General features: G+C 44.4%; 1 protein-coding gene across 2 annotated transcripts in view; it reads left to right on the top strand.

Annotated features, from left to right (window-relative positions):
• rngtt (RNA guanylyltransferase and 5'-phosphatase) overlaps positions 1 to 20689 on the top strand; it is a 348813-nt gene that overhangs the window by 305045 nt on the left and 23079 nt on the right. For both annotated transcript variants that reach the window (XM_084314923.1, XM_084314924.1), the window contains exon 14: positions 15101 to 15167. In XM_084314923.1, the coding sequence (XP_084171049.1) occupies positions 15101 to 15167 (67 nt within the window). The remainder of the gene's footprint in view (positions 1 to 15100; positions 15168 to 20689) is intronic.

The raw sequence follows: 20689 nt of genomic DNA on the forward strand, positions 1-20689 counted from the left end.
GTCGGGACACCAGGGGGCGGTCTGGTGGATCTTCGGTACTGGTGCCACCGCCTCGGCCTGGTACATTACCGTGACGGGCCCACTTTGTTGTCGTGGCAGACGCCTGTTGATGTCATGCAGGACCTCCAAGTGGGCGCCGCCGCACCTGCTGCACTTCTTCTTCAAACGGCACTCAGCTGCCATATGGCTGCGCGCGCAGCGGAAGCAGCGGCGGTGGTCTTTGATCCACTGACTCACCTCGTCCGTGGTCAGCTTCTTGAACTTGTCACATTGATACAGCCGATGTTCCCCTTCACAGTACTGGCATTCAATCTTCCACTCCTCTTTCGTCGAGGGGGTGTTGTGGTTCTTGTGCTACGGTACTGATTCGGCTTGGTGCATAACGGTCACCGACCGGCGGTTATCATTTGATCCCCGAGGTCCTGGTCTTGGGCTTGGTCCACTCCACACGAACGTGTCCAGTCGTAGGCTGCTGACTTCTCTCGCGAGGAAGTCAGATAAGTCTAGGAGGGATGCCTCTGGGCCGTTGGGGTCGCGGTGGTCTCTCTGCCGCCGAAAACGCTCTTGTCGGGCGGGAGGGAGCTTCTCTAATATTCTTTCTACATTAGAGTTAGCGTACAGTTCATATATCCCTTTTTCCTTTTGGGACCCTAGCATCCCTACCAGGGACTGTACCTTGATAGAGAGGTCATCCAATGCTCTGTTGTCTCTTGCTGGGGGGAGGCGGTCGATATCTCTTATTTCCTGTATCACGTAGTCCCATATGTGTCCATAGCGCTGGTCGAGGGCTACTAGAGCCGCGGTGTATGGGGTACTTGAGTTGGAATATGCCAGCGCTATATTGTGCGCTCTGGGCACCTTCACGTGCTTGAGGAGGATAGCATATTTGTACGTCTCATCGGGGACGTCGGACATCATAGTCTCTAAGCACATCCGTAGTTCCGTGTACTGTGCTCTGTCCTCGTGTGTAAAATCCGGGAACGTCGGTGTGCCAAGGTACGATGCCATGGATGGCTGGCACATCGGTGAGCGTTGGGGGAGAGGCCTCCTGGGCGAGTCTCCCCGTACGTGCTGTCGTGGGCTGGTACTTGGTGGGTACCAGGGGCCGGGTACCCAGGTGCTGTTCCTCGGTGCTGACGGTGCGTCAAACTCACCCGTGAGTTGAGTCGGGGGTTTGTAGCGCAGTGACTCGGGGCTGACGTCTGGGCTGTACTGGGCCTCCTGGTCCAGAGTACGTTGCTGCTGATCGGGGCTGTACTGGGCCTCCTGGTCCAGAGTACGTTGCTTCTGGTCGGCTTGACATTCCTCCTCTTCCTCTTCCTCTGCTAGGTCCTGGAGTCTTCTGTTCAGTCTCTCGGCGACGTAGGCCGGTTCTTCCCGGTTGCTGGGTCTCGTATGGACCGGCCGGGGAGGGGGTTCGGAGACGCAGACAGGATCCTCCTGTTGGCGGGGTCCTGGGTCGCTTGGTCGGGTAGGGGAATGTGCCCTAGACCCTTGTCGGGATGATCTCCGGGAGCTCCGTGCGGAGAGAGGGGGTGTCGCCATGGCGATCAATTGTTCTACCATCTGCGCCTGCAGCCGGTCGCGCTCTGCTTTGCGCTGGGCATGGGCGGCGTCGCGCTGTGCTTCGCGGTGGGCATTGGCGGCGTCGCGCTGTGCATTGGCGCTGGCATGGGCGGCGTGGAGCTGTGCATTGGCGGCGGCGCGCTGTGCATTGGCGGCGGCGTGCTGCGCATCGGCGCGGCTTCTTTCAATGTTCTCTTCCGTCTGAAGGCGTCTGGTCTCCAGTCTTATGCGGTCGTCTTCACTCCTTTGTTGCGCCTGGAAGCGCTCTCGCTCGATTGCAGCGTGTTCGCGCTCGCTCGTCTGTTGAGCCTGGAGGCGTTCTCTTTCCATGGTAGAATGTTCGCGCTCACTTAGTTGTTGTGCTTGAAGTCGATCGCGTTCAGTGGAGGCTGCCAGGGTGGCGATAAATGCCTGCGCCAGCATCTTGTCCGCCTCGCTGGGGGAAGACACTGATGGAGGTGATCGGCTTCTGGCAGTGCTCGTTGGAGATCTGTTCTCTGGGCGCGCCTCGAGGTCCGTCTCCTGGGCGCGCTTCTCTTCTGGTAGTGGGTCGGGTTCTGTCCCTGGAGCGCTTTCTTTATCCTGGAGCTCTCCGGGGACTGTCCCGTTGACGTTGTCGGGGGGGTAAAGTCATGTCATGTCCCTCCTGGTCCCCCCTGTGAGCTTGGTCAGTTACGTTAGAACCCACTAGGGTCTCTACTGGCAGGGTCGCCTGGTCGGTAGGGTTTGACATACTTTTACTATCCGCTTTTTCCGCGTTTAACGTCTGTATAAAGCTAGGTAGTAGACTGGCAGCGTAGTCCTCTAGGTAAGGAGGTGGCTGCCGTCTGCGCTGCAGGCGATCTAGCTTAGGAGAACCGTTTGTGGAGTGTTCATCGCTGGCCATGTCAATATTAATATTATATTAATATTACGCTAATTACCTCCGGCTCTAAGGACCAATTGTAACTGAGGGGTACAATTCCCTGACTGTATTGAATAAGTATGGTATCATTAAACCACTACTGAGTTATGTACATTACTACTGGCCATACAGTACACAGGTATATGTGATGAACACCCACACAATAACACGGCTTAACAAAGAAAGTCCTGTTTGGAATATTTATTAGAAGAGCAGCAATATTATCTTACAGTATTGAGAATTAGAGTCGCGCTTGTAAGGCGAAGAATGTGCATGAATAGGTCAAGAGCGTAAGTCCATGAGCATATTACGATGGGGATAATTAATACCACCTGTAGCATAAGAATTATATAAGGTACACTCGTAGGTCAGCTGGAGATACTAAGGGGGTTCCCTCCGGTTGTAAGCCAGCAGGGGAGAGGAATGTTCGGGAGCAAAAGTCTGGATCAACGAGGAATCAATAAGCTCCAGCTACGGGAGTCGGTACATATACTCCCCTCGATCGGCAGACAAAAGCGGCAGCTATAATCCAAGTATGCTCGGCAGCATGGATGAAAGCCAGCCAGCCTCTTCCTAGAGACGGGCTCGAGTGATGCTCCTCACGGGTAAATCCCACACAGCAGCGGGGTAGACGGTTCTCTGCTCCAGCAGCCACGGTACCAAAGCAATAATAATCCAGTCGGAAAAGGCTCTGCATTCACCGGTGTAGATTCTCCTGTGCACGGTACTTCACATTTAACTAGGTCGAACTTGACGTTATTTTACTAAGCTCTGACACTTTTACTATCCTATTCGCACGCGGTTCTAAGTGCTCTATTTAGACGCAAGGTTGCTCACTTCACTTGGTCGTTGACTCGTGATGAAGGCTTCAACTTGTTGGGTTAACTCGTTTGAGGGTAACTAACTGCTGTATCCACCTGCAACGTATTTATACGTAAGGTGAATAATCTAGTGCCAACCTCAGTTCTGTCTCGTATTACTGCGCAAACCTGGGCATGTTGAGACAAGCCTTGGCGGTGGCTTTGAACTCGGCATTGGGGGTATGGCCGTGGCACCTAGGGGGGTCGCTGTCCAATAGGAGAACGAATATTATGGTCTGGCCTGTACCTAGGTAAAGGGATATTCCGTGTATATGTACAAAGAATATACCAGGGATATCAAACGATATACAAATATTATACATGGGATCTCAAGCAATAAATATATATATTCGGTTTAATCTGACCCTTTGTAACAATCTGCATCTACCATAAAGCAAACAAATAACAAAATAATATGTTGGGGTGCATCTTCCTGATACTCTACTCCCTTTACCCAAGGTTCACTTAACAATTATCCCGAATGGTCATTTATGTATACCTTAAACAAATGAAGATTGTAATGGTGTAATGTACATTATCCATCTTTCCCATTTCTTCCGAAACTTATCCTGTTGCAACCTAAAAGAAAAAGTAATTCTTTCCATCTTAAAAATATCATAAATAATATCAATCCAATCATCCACTGTAGACATTTCTGTTCTTAACCACTTTCTAGTAATGGCTTTCCTGCTAGCTGCGCTTAATATCTGAAATATCCCCATTTTCTGATGGCCTGGCGCCCAAATATAGACTCTCCAACTTAAATGGGATGTCCCCCTGGAATACTTTTTCAAAAATTGTATGGACCTCCCTCCAAAAAGGCATCAGCAATGGACAAGACCAGAATATGTGGTAATGATTTGCCTCTGAGAGGCCACGCTGTCTCCAGCAGTTGGAAGATTTGGTATGGTGACTCCCTTGAGCTGGAGTACTAAAGAACCTAATCAGGGATTTCCAACAAAATTCTCTCCATACTGGTGAACTTGATGTTTTCCATTGTATTTCACATAAATCCTCCCATTCCTCTTCTGTTATATTTAGGTTTCCCTCCCTTTCCCATTTCTGTTTTACATACAATGAATTACCTTTCGTCTGTTGTAATCCCTTATAGAGTCTTGAGATGCCTCTCTGAAGACTTTTAATAAAATATTTTCAAAAAGTGTTTGTTTACTTTGCTTCAGTAGTTGCTCGATATAGTGCCGAACTTGAAGATATCTGTAAAAATCTTCATTTTTCAAACCATGCTGCAACTTCAGATCTTGAAAGCTCTTCATTGACCCCTGATGTAAAAAGGTACAATATGCTGTTAGGCCTAGAGTCTCCCACCCTTTAAACCGTACGTCCATTCTTTTGGGTACGAACTCTGGGTCATACGCACACCATCCCAAAACCTTTATGGCTTCTTTTAAAAATGTTGGGGCTGTTACCTTACTCCACAACTTAATTTCCCAACTCCCTTAAATCATTCAGCAAAGCCTTATCCCCAATTGCCGCTTGAATTGGATACTCTTCTGTTACCGCCATCTCGATCTCCTTCCACCTGGCAAAATATTCTGGATTACACCAACACGTCATTGGTCTTAATTGAGCTGCAATATAATAGTCCTTCAAACATGGAAGTGCAACCCCTCCCCTGCTCTTTGCTAGTTGTAGACTCTTGTATCTAATTCTAGGTCTCCGCCCTTGCCAGATGTACCTTGAAATAAGTTTGTCCCATTCCTGAAATTTTTGGTCAGGTAGGTCTAGGGAGGGCCTGGAACAGATAAAGTAATCTCTGCAAAATATTTATTTTTACCGATTCAATTCGCGATCCAAAATTCAGAAGAGGTATTGCATCCCATCTCCTTATGTATTCTTTAATCTTTTGATTTAAGGGGAGGAAGTTAATGGCGAACAATTTTGACAAATCTTTTGGTATATTTACTCCCAAATATCTCATGGATTCTGCTTCCCATTGTAATTTAAATTTCGTCTTTATATTTCTTGAAGGGCTATATTTAAAACTAAGAATTTGCGTTTTCGTTGCATTCAATTTATACCCTGAGAATTACCCATATTGTTCTAAAAGCAAAAATAACTGTTTAAGTGAATGTTCTGGGCTTGATAAATACACTAATACATCGTCCGCGAATAAGGAACATTTTTGTTCTCCCCCCTTCATATCTATCCCTTTAATATTTGTATTCTGTATAATCCACTGACTCAGGGGTTCAATAAAAATTTCGAACAATAAGGGACTAATTGGACAACCCTGCCTAGTCCCGCTTTCTAGTCCGAAGGAACTAGACACTGTCCCATTTATCTTAATTCTTGCCCTTGGTTTATCATAAAGAGCTTGTATTGTTTTAATAAAACTGCTATGAAAGCCAAATGTATCCAGAACCCTGTGTAAAAATGACCAATTCACACAGTCAAAGGCTTTTTCAGCGTCCAGCCCCACCAACACTGCCTCTAGATTATGCTCTTTTATATGATTAATTACATGTAAGGTCCGTCTGATGTTGTCTTGCGTTTGTCTTTCGCGAACAAAACCTGTCTGATCTAGGCTGATTTGTGGTAAAAGTCCCTCTATTCGCTTTGCCAGTATATGTGTAAAGAGCTTATAATCTTGGTTGAGAACAGTTACCGGCCTAAATGAGCCACATTCAGATTTATCCTTTCCCTCTTTTGGAATCAGTGAGATTACCGCTTCCCTCCAGGAGGGGGGTATCTTACTCTCCTTAAGGACCCAATTAAAAGTGGATTTCAGCACCGGAATCAGTGAATCTTTCATTAATCTGTACCACTCTGAAGGAAATCCGTCAGGTCCCGGGGCTTTACTTGATTTGAGATGAGCTATGGCTGAACAAATTTCTTCCTCCGATATTTCATTTGCGAGCTGATTACTCTGCTCACTGGTTATTTTAGGAAGATGAATTGTCTTAAAGAACTCCTCCATCTTTGTTTTGTCAAATTGGGGTTGGGAATATAAATTCTTATAAAAAATTTCGAAACAGTTTTGTATATCACTTAGTTTGTGTTGCATAAGGTTAGTCAGAGGGTCTTTAATTTTATGAATTGAATTCTCCGCCTGTTGTTTTCTCAATTTATACGTGCATCACTAGTTCTACCAGACAAATAGTTGGAGAACCAGGCTAAGGAGGGGTGGTCAACACCAATGTTACCAAGTCTGTCTCTGAGAATCAAGTGGTCAACTGTATCAAATGTTTTTGCAAGATCAATAAAAAAAAATGCTGCACAATGTTGTTTGGAATCAAGAGTGGTAATGATGTCATTGAGGAAATTGAGGTTTTGTAATCTCACTTTGAGTGCCAGCCATGCAGAGCGCTAAAAGGCTCCGTATGCCAGCGTCCACTTCAATGATCGAGCTCTCATATTTGCAAACGCATAAACTATGTCTTAAATTATGGCTATGTGTCTAATCTGGCCGTCGCTTATCAATGTCTTGTTTGCAGTCAACATTGTCGAAACAGATTGTTTTTTAATCGGTTCATTTCCGTTTTATACCATTTTGAAAAACGCTAGTTTTTTTTTGTTTCAGGAAAATATAAAGATTCTGTGATAATCGCCCTTTACTGGAATATTCTGCAATACACAAAAAACGTTGTCATTTTCCGGCCTATTTATGAATCGTTTTCAAATAAACGCTAGATTATCGATAGTATATCTGTACTTATGCACGCTATAGAAGTGAGCTGAAAAATCGATTCTCTCATTTCCTGATCAGCACACACACACACATAGGGCACACGATGATATCTCTGTGAAAAAAGTTCTGACTGGTAAAATAGATTCCTTACCTCAGATCAGATGTTCTCCAAAAAGATTATTCCAATTCCTGATCGCCATTCCAAATATAGATCGCGTTTATTGATCCAACGCTGGGTACTGGAAATATGTATTCCACGCTGTTTTGGGGCTCGGCAATGAATCCGATCCTCTCGGGTGACTTGTCTGAGAAGTAAAATGAGGAAGCTGGATCTCCCCCCCCCCCCCCCCCCCCCCCCCCCCATGTGTTTCATTCAATCCATTCCAAAGGGGTTCAGTACAACAGGGAGAGACGATAGGGGGCGGTATTTTCCCAATGGAGCTCAGAGAGAGTTTGCAGCACTGACGTGCGACTAGATTGATGAAATATGAATTCAAATCGCTAATTAAAAAAAAAGCTAGATTTATCGTCGCTGGCACTCAACGGTCGGCATGAACTAACGATAAATCTCGTCGCTGGCACTCAATGTGTTAAGAGTTGCAGTGACACAGCCATGCCCAGACCGGAAGCCAGATTGCATACTGGATATAATACTGTGGGTGTCGAGATAAGATGTAAGTTGCCTATTTGTGAGTTTTTCCAAAATCTTTGATATATAAGGCAAGATAGAAATAGGCCTATAACAATTAGTGTAACTGAGGGGTACAATTCCCTGACTGTATTAATCAAGTATGGTATCATTAAACCACTACCGTCTTATGTACATTACTGGCCATACCGTACACAAGTATATCAGATGAGAACTCCTCCACAATGATACGGTTTCCACACAAATACTTGTTTAGAATATTTATTACAGCAATAATATTATATTACATTACTTTGGTCACTTTGGATGCGCTTATAAGGCAAAGAATGTGCAGGCAAATCAATAATGAATATTAGGAATTATATCTCTGGTACTCTGGGGAGATAGCTGGAGATACTGGAAGGGGGGTACTACCGGTTGTAAGCCAGCAGGGGGAGGCAATGCTCTATGCAAAGTCAATGGGTCCACGGAGGCGATCTTACTCCCTGGAGCAGCGGATGAAAACGGCAGCTGTAATCCCAGGGTGCGCGCCGCACAGGTGATGGCGTGGAGTCTCTCCTTGAGACGGGCTCGAATGATGTCCTCACGGTAGATCCCACACAGCAGCGGGGTAGACGGTTCTCTGCTCCAGCAGCCACAGTCAAAGCTATGAAGAATAATAATAATCCTGCCGGAAAGGGCTCTGCTGTCGCCGGTGTAAATCCTCCGGTGCGCGGTGGTCCACAGCTGAACTTGACGTTAATACTATCCTATTTGCACGCGGCTATACGTGCTCTATGTAGACGCACAATTACTCACTTCACGTGGTCTTTGACTCGTAATGAAGGCTTACTAGTAAATAGCGAACGATACGTTGAACAAACGTATTAGGATAACACGACTCTATTTTGGGGCAATACGAGCCCTACTCTGCCGCACGTTGCATAGTGGGTGAGGCTTTACTTGGTAACTGAACTGAACAAGACTGAACTCCAACTCGAACTGAAAAGGGAAGTTCTGGTATTCGCCTGCGCCATATTTATATGTACGGGGATAAAATAGTGCCAAACTCATTTCTGTCTCCTCTCTGTCTCGTAGCCCTGGGCAGAAGCGGGCATGTTGAGACAAGCCCTGTCGGTAGCTTTCAAGTCGGCTCTAGGGGTAAGTCACTGGCGCTGGTGGCACGCCATCCAATAGGAGAACGAAATATTATGGGCTGGACTAAAGGGACATTCCGTGTATATGTACAAAGAATATACAAGGGATATCAAATTATATACAAATATTATGCAATATATATCAATCAATAAATACATATATTCGGTTTAATCTGACCCTTTGTAACAATTAGGATCAGTCCGATCACACAAGGGTAAAACAATAGCTGCTTTCCAAGAGCAAGGGATTTCAATAGTTTGATTGGAGAGATTAAATAGATACCAAATTGGGGCTGCAATTATGGAAGCAGCAGCCTTGAAGTAGTGTGGTTCAAGGTCATCAGACCCAGCATCTTCAATAGAGGGGATCAGACTGACTTTATGCCATTGTATAGCAGCTAGGCCATGCAGAAAGGCTTGCTCATAGACATTTCTCAAGCAACGTTTATAACCGACCAAAGGTGGTTTTTTAACAGAGCAAACTATAAAACAATGATCACTGAGGTCATTACAGAAAACCCCAGAACGATACATATTTTGTGAGTATGAGAGCCTTCTCTGACTGCTTGGCATCATATCTTGTCGGAGTAGAAATTATTTGTGAGAGAATCAAGTTGCAGGGAGACTTTCTCTGGTGGTTTCTAATAAGACCTGAGGTGAGGAGCAAGGAGACAGCTTAACACTTTGAGTGCCAGCAGGGGGCGCACAATTTAGCGCTTGAGTGCCAGCGCTGTAGTCAATGGGAGGGCGAGCACATTTGCGAATGCATAAACTATATCTTAAATTATGGCTATGTGTCTAATACGCCCATCGCTTATCAATGACTTGCTTGCAGTCAACATGTACGAAACGGATTGTTTTTTCATCGGTACATTTCCGTTTGATACCATTTTGAAAAACGCTTGTTTTTGGAAATTTCCAGAAAATAAAAAAGATTCTGTGATAAACGCCCTTTAGTGCAATACACAAAAAACGTTGTAATTTTTCGGCCTATTTATGAATAGTTTTCAAATAAACGCTGGATTATCGATAGTACTATGTGTACCATGTGTACCTATGCACGCTAGAGAAGCAGGCTGAAAAATCGATTATCTATTTCCGGATCAGCACACACACACACACACATACACATATAGGGGACACGTTGATATATATGTGAAAAAAAACTCTGATTACCCCAAGACTGGTGAAATAGATTCCTTGCCTCAGATCAGATGTTCTCCAAAAAGATTATTCCAATTCCTGATCGCCATTCCAAATATCGATTGCGTTTATTGATCCAACGCTGGGTGTTCGAAACACATATTCCACGCTGTTCTGAGGGACCACAATGACTGCAATCGGCTCGGGTTACATGTCTGAGAAGTAAAATGTGGATTCCGGATTTTCTTTTCCCCATGCATTTTCATTCTGTCCAATCCAATGGGTGCATTACCATCCGGGAGACGATAGGGGGCGGTATTTTCCCTGTTCGAGCTCAAAGCCAGTCCCAATGGTAAAGTGAGGCTAGATTGATGAAAGATTTATGGAAATCGCTAATAAAAAAAATAACGATTAAATAACAAGATTCCTCGTCATTGGCACTCAACGTATGGCATGAAATAACGAGATTTCCCGTGGCTGGCACTCAAAGTGTTAAGGCTGGATGCTCAATGACAATGACAATAACACTATGTAACAAACCATCATAACACACTCACAGCACACACGTACACACTCACTCTAAATAAACAACTCACTGTAGCACCCACAGACCCACTTTAGACACTTTAGACACTTTAACACACTTTATATTTATTAGCAAAAGATTGCACTACTCATACCTCATTGCACACAGCACAAAGCCTTGCACCTTACCACCACAAGGTGGCACCACAAGCTACCTCATCCCATTTATATTGTATTGTAACTCTGCATTGTAGTGTATATTGTATAGTGTATATTGAAAATGTTTGTTTTGTTTACACTTGTTTACGTATTTGACTTTCTATTTTATACTTACTATACTTATTTTATTTTAATTATCTATTTCATCTAGCACACTCAGGAGCAAAACAGAAAGAAGCATTTCATACAAAAGTATTCTGTATTTCTGTATGACAACTAATAAAGAAACTTGAAACTTGTGAGGGTACCAACTGGTGCTGATGGTGGACGATAACACCCAGCAAAAACATTTTTTTTGGAGCAATGGAGTTGGTCATTGGGATAGATAGCAACACCACCACCTCTGGAGGATCTATATATATATTTTTTTTTTATCCACTTTTTCTCCAATTTTCTATTTTTCTCCCATCCCAATTTTCGTATCATCCAATTCAACCCTCCCCTGTCTTTGAACGCTGTTTCATGCCTCCCACAAGCCGGCTGCAATGTCGACTAAGTCATACATAGCACGAGTCCCCTCCGATACTCGAGGTAACAGCAGTCGCATCTTTCCACCTGCGTGGCTCGATCTTTCAGCGTCGGGTCTGGGCTTTGGAGGTGCCCCGCCCCCGTCGTTTCCTGATTCTACTGCGCATGCGCACCAACCGACCTGTAGGAGTCGCTGTCCACAACGCCCGATCCCCACCCATCAGTTTCCCTCCCCCTAATACTGCCAATGTGTATTAGTGCGGACGACCAGCTAAACTGAAAGCAATGTGGAGCGCTGAGCTCGAACAGGGAGGCGTACCTGTTCGAGCCCAGTCTCCAGTGTTCGTGGTGAGCGCCTTGCCCACTGCACCACGTAGCCGCCCCTGGAGGATCTTTCTTGTCTGAATACATTTTAGCCAGACAGATTGAGCTCAGAGTTGGAAATGCTCTTTTTGAGCCAGGTTTCACTAATAACCAGGATTAGCAGAATGAACCGAATTATTCATCTGATCTAGCTTTGGGAATAGGCTTCTAGAATTTATATGGAGGAAGCCCAGGTCTTTACCAGAACAGAAGTCAGAAAAGCTAAACTCATCAATATTCAAGCCACTGACAGGAGAACCTCAATTATCACACAGGCCAGGAACAAGGACATCAGGGCCATGATGAATATGGACATTACCAGAAATCATTAGGAGGTTTTGGATGGTAGAATTGCTTGATAAAGGCACTTGTCACCCACCGCCAAGGTTGGACGGGCACACAAGTCGAGTATTTCTGGAAAGGTGATTGAAGCAGGAGATGAGGTGAACGTAGAGATTGCTTTCTCTCTCTCCTCTCTCTCTCTCTCTCTCTCTCTCTCTCTCTCTCTCTCTCTCTCTCTCTCTCTCTCTCTCTCTCTCCTCTTTCTCTCCCTCTATTGCTCTCTTTCCTCTCCTCTCTCGCTCTCTCTCTCGGTCGGTTCCTGGTCTAATGGCTCCACGGCTGCTGCCACTTCCCGTCTTTCCTCACCGTCGGCACACAGGAAGAGGGAGTTGAGCCACCGGCCCCCTTATCTCTGCTTTCGTATCACGCGTCCCCTAAACACACTGAACAAGGGGTTTAGGACGGGCGACCGAACATGGGTGGGAGAGAAAACCAACTGTGGTTTAGACGTTAGTTGGCTCAATGGCCCCCCTCATTTCCCTTCTGAGATTCACTCTTCTGCTGCTTCAGTGACACAGGGAGCTAGTTCCGCTACACTCCGTGTTAGTCTGAAATAAACATGAGCAATGTGGGGGTGGGGGCTAAAGGATGAGAGTGTGTGATTAAGGCCAGCTGTGGGGCGTGTGGGGATGGGGCCTAAGAGCTGCGTGGACACACGGCCAGAATACTGCCTGTTGTGAGCCTGAGATCTATACACACACACACACCTAATTGTATTCTCATTACTGTGGATTGACTGTGCTGAGTGCTCCCACCTGGCCATCAGAGGGTGCTACTTTAATAGGCTGACGTAGAAGTGATTGCTGTCACCAGAGAGAGAATGCCATGCACACAAGCCTATCGTGCATTAACACATTCCCGGCCATTGGGGGCCGTCTAATCTCACTCTATAAGGCCAGCATTTCAAAACAGACTTGCATTAATTTGTGCGTGAGGCTGTTTGTAGAGCTAAATCTATACTTTATAGTATTGCTATCTGTCCATTCTCATTGTCAATTGAGACCATAAATCGTCCCTTCAAAATGGCTTAAAGAAATAATTTTTTCATCAATATGTTCCCATTTTATAGCGTCTTGAATATAAGCATTATATGGGATTTGGTCTAGTACAGGGGTCAGCAACCTTTTTGACACCGTTGTAACTAGTGTGCCTCAACAATATTCCATGCATCGTACATTTTTTTTCTCATAATCAGGTATTTTTAATGATAATTTTTACATTATTACATCATTATTGTTATTGTTATTAACAATATTATTATGATGGTTGTATCAACCCTAAATCTGAGTTGGGGGGGGGGGGATGCAATGCAGACAAACAGCTGCCTACAGTGCGACCATTTCACTCACATTTGCCCATTCATTTTTGGACACATCACACACCATCGGTGAAGAACACCAGGAGAACACCAGGATGTGAATGGAGGGTGAATGTGAGGTATATCGTGTAAATAAGTTTTGATTGATCGCAAGACTACACTGTAAAAAAAAAATAATAATAATAAGTTACCAGAACTTACAAATATTGAGTTCAGTTACTGTGCATTAAGGTTTTCAGTTTTCAATCCATAATAAGTTAACAGAAAAATAAGTACACAACCACATTATTTCAACCTAATAAAACTATGTTTATTGTCATTGTTTTAAGAACACAAGTTGACTTGGTAATACTCACATTTTGAGTAAAATGGCTTTTAACATGTGCAATGTTCAATGAAATAGAAAAATAAATAATAAAATTAGTTGATTAATCCCACTGGTCACAATGGTGACCGTAATAATGTTTTTGTTATAAGGCTCTGCAAATGTTACTGAATGATGTAGCAATGTATTTCCAGCTAAATTGAAATAATAAACAAATAAAAGGTCTCAATTAAATATGTGGTAGTAAAAAGAACCTGTGGGAGGATTTCAACAAGATAAATGCGACAACAGTGCAAAATATTTCACTATAATATTTCAAAGCAAAAAAATAACTAAATAAAAAAGATTATATATATCTTTTTTTTATTTTTTTTTAATGCTGCCCCCTGTGCCTATGAAAATGCCCCCGCGTGCCTATGCAGGCACGCGTGCCTAGGGTTGCCTACCCCTGGTCTAGTATATTTCCTGGAAGGCGAGATACAGGGCGCTAAGCTAATAACATTGAATCGAACAGCGTTTCGGCACTACAGAAGCTAGAGCTAAAACTCAAAATGCATATTGTCGGTATTCATGGTCCACCATGAATGCATGAAAGGGGGGGGGGGGCGGGGGACGTCGTTTCTGATTATTGATTACCAATAACGGCGTTAGCCTCAGTAGCCACATTCGCTGATCGGCTGGTTGGCTATGATAACAAGGCCTGATCAGCATGTAATTTACGTGAAAAAGATCTTTCCGTGGGCCGGTTGGATCCCCAAAAGGATTTCCCAGTTATCGATCGTCATCTGGTAGATCGATATGTCCATTGGCTGATGATATATTCCTTTACTGCATAGGGAATTCGGCGTCGCAAAAGGTATTCCAAGCTACAGGCTACACGTATAGATTCAGCCTAGCAGGAAACTCCATTCAAAGTCAAAAGAAATAATGCACCTTTCTGCCACAGGGAACACTGCATTATCGAGACAGCGCCCCTACGAGGATCTGGCCGGTAATGCTCTTTTCAGAATTCCAAGAGTGCGGTAAATCTGCAGTGCCGCTCGGTGACATTGAGTAGGTTATTAAAATGGAATAAAAGCCAAAACAACCTTGCCACGGACATGTCCGTGGTTGGCCCTCTACCGTTGGATCCGAAACACGGACATGTCCGTGGTTGGCCGGGAACCAATTAAGGTGTTGTGTTGTGATATTGGCATGTTCTGTGCACGTCTATAATTAATGGGGTGTTCCGGCAGCTTAGCGGGTTAAGATGCATGCCTTCATTGCATTGTACTCAGGCTGACATCTGTCACATATGAACTGTCTCACTCCTATCCTCCCTGTCACACCCCACTGCATACTAATGGTTGAAGTACAGATGCTGAAATATAAATGGATACATAAATTTATCTATAAAAATAAATGGCTATAATTGCCTTGCCTTCCAGTCATGTTACACTTCCACTATATAAAGTGTTTTATATATGAGATGTGCCGTTCTGTTACTAGCTGGTAAAGAGTGGCACTGTACCCTAGTACTCTGATCTCTCTCAGTGCATTTTGTATTCCTCCTCTAATAAGCATCCAGACTTGTGTTGGGGGTGTGACCCAGGGGGAGTAGTGGCTGATAACCCAAGATCTTCTGTCTTCGCAGGTTGCTCCCCCAGACTGTCGGCTTGCTCTACGTTGGCAGCTATGACATGCCCTTTGCACAGATGAAGGTAAGACGCGTGTTGCTAAATTCATCCTCGCATTCAGCCCACACAGCACAGCGCCGCCCGCCACACGCTCTTGCAGTACATCTTCCCTTCAGGAGGCTGTAGCACAATGCTTTGTTTTTATCAAAGGTTTGCAACTAAATCCTTGTCAGCCAAGAATTCCGATCCATTTGGAAGTAGTAGAGATCGCTGTCTGGTCTGATGGCTAATACAATAGCAATAATTCATGCACACATTGTATGACAAATGGATTATGCTCTAGAGTTGTCATATCCTCTGTTCCTGACACAAAAGATCGAGGCATTCCCAGGGACCTGTCAGTCCTTAAAGGGCATTCGATTTTTTTTCACTCCCAGCGAGAAGATATCTCACTTTGAGCGACAGTGAAACTCACTAAAGCCTGTTAAAAGTAATGGCTATTGATGTGCTACTTAGCGTGATTCTCATGGCCTCATAGAGGCGGTTCCCTGTGCAGAAATGCATGTGCACAGTGTAGCTCATTAATCATACATGACCCGCATGGTGCATGACGGATGGGTTGGAGAGAAACGGAGCAGCAGGTTGAGCTGAAAGCAGAGGCTTTGATGGCACCATGGGAGTGTTGCCAATGTGCACATCACCTGCAGAAGAGCTACAGTATAAGTCTCTCTTGTTCCTCAGCAATTCTTTCCCCAACTGTCTATGACTCATTGTGTGTGATTATGGGAGAGGAGCTGCGACCCCCCCCCCCTCCCCCGGGATCAGCAGGGCACTAGTGAGGGAGTGTGAGCAACCTTGGGTATCTTGGCGTACACATCTCAGAGGACCCGACATGGACCACACACATATACAGCCCGTATCAGACATCTGAGGAAGTTCAGGATGCTAAAGATTTTTTATACAATCACATACACCATAGAGGGCATCCTGTCGAGGAGCATCACCACCTGGGTACCTGAATCCTATCATTCTGTTGTGAGGAGGACATGTGATAATCGGAAATAAACGTAAATAGAATTATGTCGCCCAATGAATGTGCAGGATGTCGTCTCTGTAACAGTGGTGCAAAGACATATCAATAGCTTACAGAAAAGCCTACCATGGGGGCGGCTAGGTGGTGCAGTGGGCAAGGCACTCACCTCCAATGCTGGAGACACTGGGTTCGAACCCAGCTCTCCACATTGCTTTCAGTTTGGCTGGTCGTCCGTACTAATACAATTGGCAGTATTAGGGGGAGGGAAACTGATGGGTGGGGATCGGACGTTGTGGACAGCGACTCCTACAGGTTGTTTGGTGCGCCTGCGCAGTAGAATCAAGAAGCGACGGGGGCGGCGTCCCTCCAAAGCGCAGACCCCTGATGCTGACAGATTGCGCTGCGCAGGTGAAAAGATGCGACGGCTGCTACCTCGAGTATCGGAGGGGACTCGTGCTATGTATGGCTTCGTCCACATTGCAGCCGGCTTGTGGGAGGCATGAAACAGCGTTCGAGACAGGGGATGGTTGAATTGGACGATACGAAATTGGGATGGGAGGAAAATAGAAAATGGTAGAAAAAGTGGATAAAAAAAAAAAGCCTACCATGACAGCTCGCGCTAAGCAGATGTTATATTGTGTGGGATCGTGATTAACGTTCTGCTTATTCACCAGGGGCCCAGTGTCGACGTCCACAAATAGTGCACCAATAATAGTCCTATGACGGTAAACTGTGAGACTTAAAGCTCTATTTATTTAGTCCCTCACACAGCTATTAAATGGCCCCAGATAGAAGTAATTAGACATAATTGCAATGCAGATCCTCGAGAGAAACAGCAACGGGGCGGCCTTGTTAGGTGAACATAACGGAAGCAGCGGTGCCGCCTGGAAGTGACGTCTTTCCAACTTCCTGAGTGAAGTCCCTGAGTGTTCTTTTAGTTAAATATTCTTTTAGTTAAAGTTAAAATTCCCCATTTTGCTAGGGACCCCATAATGTATACAAATTCTATTCTGTTAACACATTCCCCGCCAATCACGTTGTACAGCGTTATTGCCGGCCATGCGTTGTCTGCCAAACCACGCTGTACAGCGATATTGAGATCAATATTTCATTTTTTCGCCATGGCATTCATAATTCATATATACACCTCCGGCGCTGCAGCTGGACCCTACGGCTAAAAAAAACGACGGCTCAATACCGCCGCCTGGTGGATGGTCGGGCGAGTTACACTGGTAAACAGGATATGGCTGTTGTGCGTCGATTAAATTCATCCGGCCGTCAGATATTGTTGCAAGGCTCCCGACAGACACTATGTACATATCGATCGCTTTATAAACTTAATAATCGATATGATTTCGGCGTTTATTGCGACATACAAACCGGAAATGGACCTAGGCGATCAACGTCCTATACATGGGATCTTTCACCGCCAGTCTCATTGACGCACGGTAAGAGGACGCTGACGCTATTTTCAGCCCAATTGTTTATTCTTTTCACTGCAAACCGATCTGATCAATATATCACCCATACTAGATAAAGCATTTACTGACGATCACGGAATTATAAACGACCCCCCCCCCCTTTCATCCGCGCATGATGACGCATACGCCGAGGTGTTCTAAATGTAGTGAAGGTCAATTATTTTGCGACAATGACCGAGTATAGCTATACATTATCCCGCTTATTACATGGCTAACTTACTAACAATATACCTAATTCATTTTACACCATCGACAAGACGAGATCAAATGCAGACGCAGTTCTGTTCTGTCGCTCCGCGCTGTCATCGCCGGCAGCTTCGCGGGCAGCCAGCAGGTATGTCTGATTGCACTGATGCAGTGTGTGTCAGTGGGCTTGATTGCTCCAGCTGCACACAGCGGTCATTATTGCTCGGCAGAGGTCCGTTATCGAATAATAACGGACCTCTGCCGAGTGCTATTGACCAATCACAATCAAGCATTTCGGCGAATGTTAAAACGCCATGTAATAAAGGATCATATACAGTTGAATTTTTTAATATAGCGTGTATCGGGGAAAAACGGCAATTGATAATCTATATATGCGTTTATGCCTATAACTCACGTTCTATGAATTACTGCAGAAAACGATAAAAACATACTTATATTCTAGAAGGTATTTTTGTACGAATCTATGAATGAAAAAGTATAACGTTCCTACATCCTGAACGATAGATAATCGATGTTGAATGGGCCATAGCAATGTCAATTTAGCAATACAATTTAAAAAGTTATAGCCCTGCAAAGAAGGTGAACATCTCCATAGGCTTAGAGTGGTGGCAGTGAGGCTACATTGATGGATATAACCGTGGCAGGGAATGTGTTAAGAGAGTGGTTTCACTCATATCTAACAACAAGTATCCTCTCAGATGAGGGGACTGTCAATCAAAAATATTAACCTTGTTAAATATAATAAAATCACCCCATAATAATACTTTCCCCTATCAAAGTCAACATGTTTTGCTCCTTGACCAGCAGCAGCTACTTATATTTCCTCCTGTATGATCCTTTGGCACTTCATGTCACAGTTACAAAGCAAAATAATCACTTCTGGGAATTCTGGTTTGTGTATAAGTGTGCTGTGGTGGCGTCAAATAGCAACACGTCTCCAGTCGGTATGGAATGTGGAAAGATCACAGTGAGACTGCCGTTCTGGTGCTGCTGTTATAGTGAGTGCCCAGTGGCCAAGCACACGGTCTGGTGCTGCTGTTATAGTGAGTGCCCAGTGGCCAAGCACACGTCCACTAAAGTCTCCGTTCCATCTGGTGCTGCTGTTATAGTGAGTGCCCAGTGGCCTAGTGCTGTTTATAGTGAGTGCCCAGTGGCCAAAGCACACGTCCACTAAAGTGTCCGTTCCATCTGGGGCCAGTCCACCTGTCCTTTCAATGTCCTAGACATTTTATTGAAAAGTAGGCTACTTTTGCTTGTACCTTATATTCCAAATCAAATAAGTCCCATCAATAGACGTGCATGACGCGTCCCTGAAGTCAGAGTGTCGGACTAGCTTAGCCATAATGTTGTTGACAGAGAAGACTCAGACTGGTGCTGTTGAGTCGTAAATAAATGGAGAGACCCTAACCTTAACCCTCCCAAGATAATATATCTGTTTCAGTCTTTGCTTTTGCACAAGTGAAGGAAAGAGAAGTTAAGACTTTTCAGGTGCCTTCCTACTCGCTGTCCAGTTCATCACATGCAGACGGCACCGAGCCACAGCTCTGCTGTGTACTGAAACAGAGACCAAGCAGAAAGAGGATGCTGGCACACTGGAGACGGGGATCAAGCAGGCTACCTTGGCCAGTTCGGCCCACTCTGGAAGTATTTCCACTGGACATTCTGACCGGAGAGATTTCAATATGTCAGACTTGACAGATTTTCCTGGTTACTGTATATATAGTATATGAACCCGACCCGATGCAAGCCATGGGGAATTTAGAGACATTACAGCCTGGCCTGGCAGGTTCGGGCCAAGAATCAACGCTCTGGTGAAATTACATTGCAGCATCACAAGACATCATCATACTGACACTTAGGAGACCCGTGCTCTGTTCCTTTGCTTATGTCAAAGGTTTCTTGTTGACTTCGTTATTTTCCACCAACTATGAACCTCGTCTCTTGAGGCTATATTAGTTCCTGCCTGTACTATTGTATTTTATATATTCGAATCCAGCCTCTCCAACCCTATATTAAAATGGACCTGAGTGCCACCACTGACGGTGTGCCAGACCTCTGGGCTAGTTCATGATTAAGTCTAGAATGAAAAAGAAAAGAAAAGTTTTAGTTTTAGAACATTTCTTTGTTCACATCTCTCTCTTTGAGCCTTTGAGCCGTAATATAACACATATCATCACCTCTGCCTGCAATGGTAGCCTTGGACGCTGGTTAGACAGGAGAAAGGTTAGTTTATTTAGTCATTTATATCTTGCAGTATTAGTAGTGTTGTATGTGGGTGTTGAACAATTGTGTTAATTGTTGCAAACATTGGCACTCCACCGGCAATATGGTTTCTAAAATACACACAATGCAGGAAGAAGCTGTAGCATGTTTTATTGACATACAGTAAGTAGTAATGATGAGCAAATATTAACTAACATTTAAAAAAAACAAGATATTAAATATTTGAGTGGATGTAATATATCAAAATTGTGAGTTTTGGTTTGATATCACATCACACAGTTCAATGCAATGTAACATGTGATTTTGCATACATAAGCAGATATTTTGATATATGAAATTGTATGCACATTTTGATGCAGTATGTAAGAAGTTAAATACTTTTAATGTAGATAGGGAAATCTAATAAGTGTTATACACTGTTTTACAAGTTATTTATTTATTTAGGTGCCTCTACTTGTATTTGTCAATATTCTTCCCTTTTTTATAAAATTTTTTTTACAAAAACTGCCTTCCCATGCATGAACATGCACCAAGTCTTGACACATTCCATGCAGAACTATGTCCACTGTAATATGGGGCCAATAGGCCTGATGGTGCCGCTATAGCAATGGCCAGATGTTAATTAAATCCATAAAAAAATCAATGGTACAAGGCTACAAGTC

The sequence above is a fragment of the Notolepis coatsorum genome (genome assembly GCF_963971535.1).
Source record: "Notolepis coatsorum genome assembly, chromosome: 5".
Classification (NCBI taxonomy): domain Eukaryota; kingdom Metazoa; phylum Chordata; class Actinopteri; order Aulopiformes; family Paralepididae; genus Notolepis; species Notolepis coatsorum.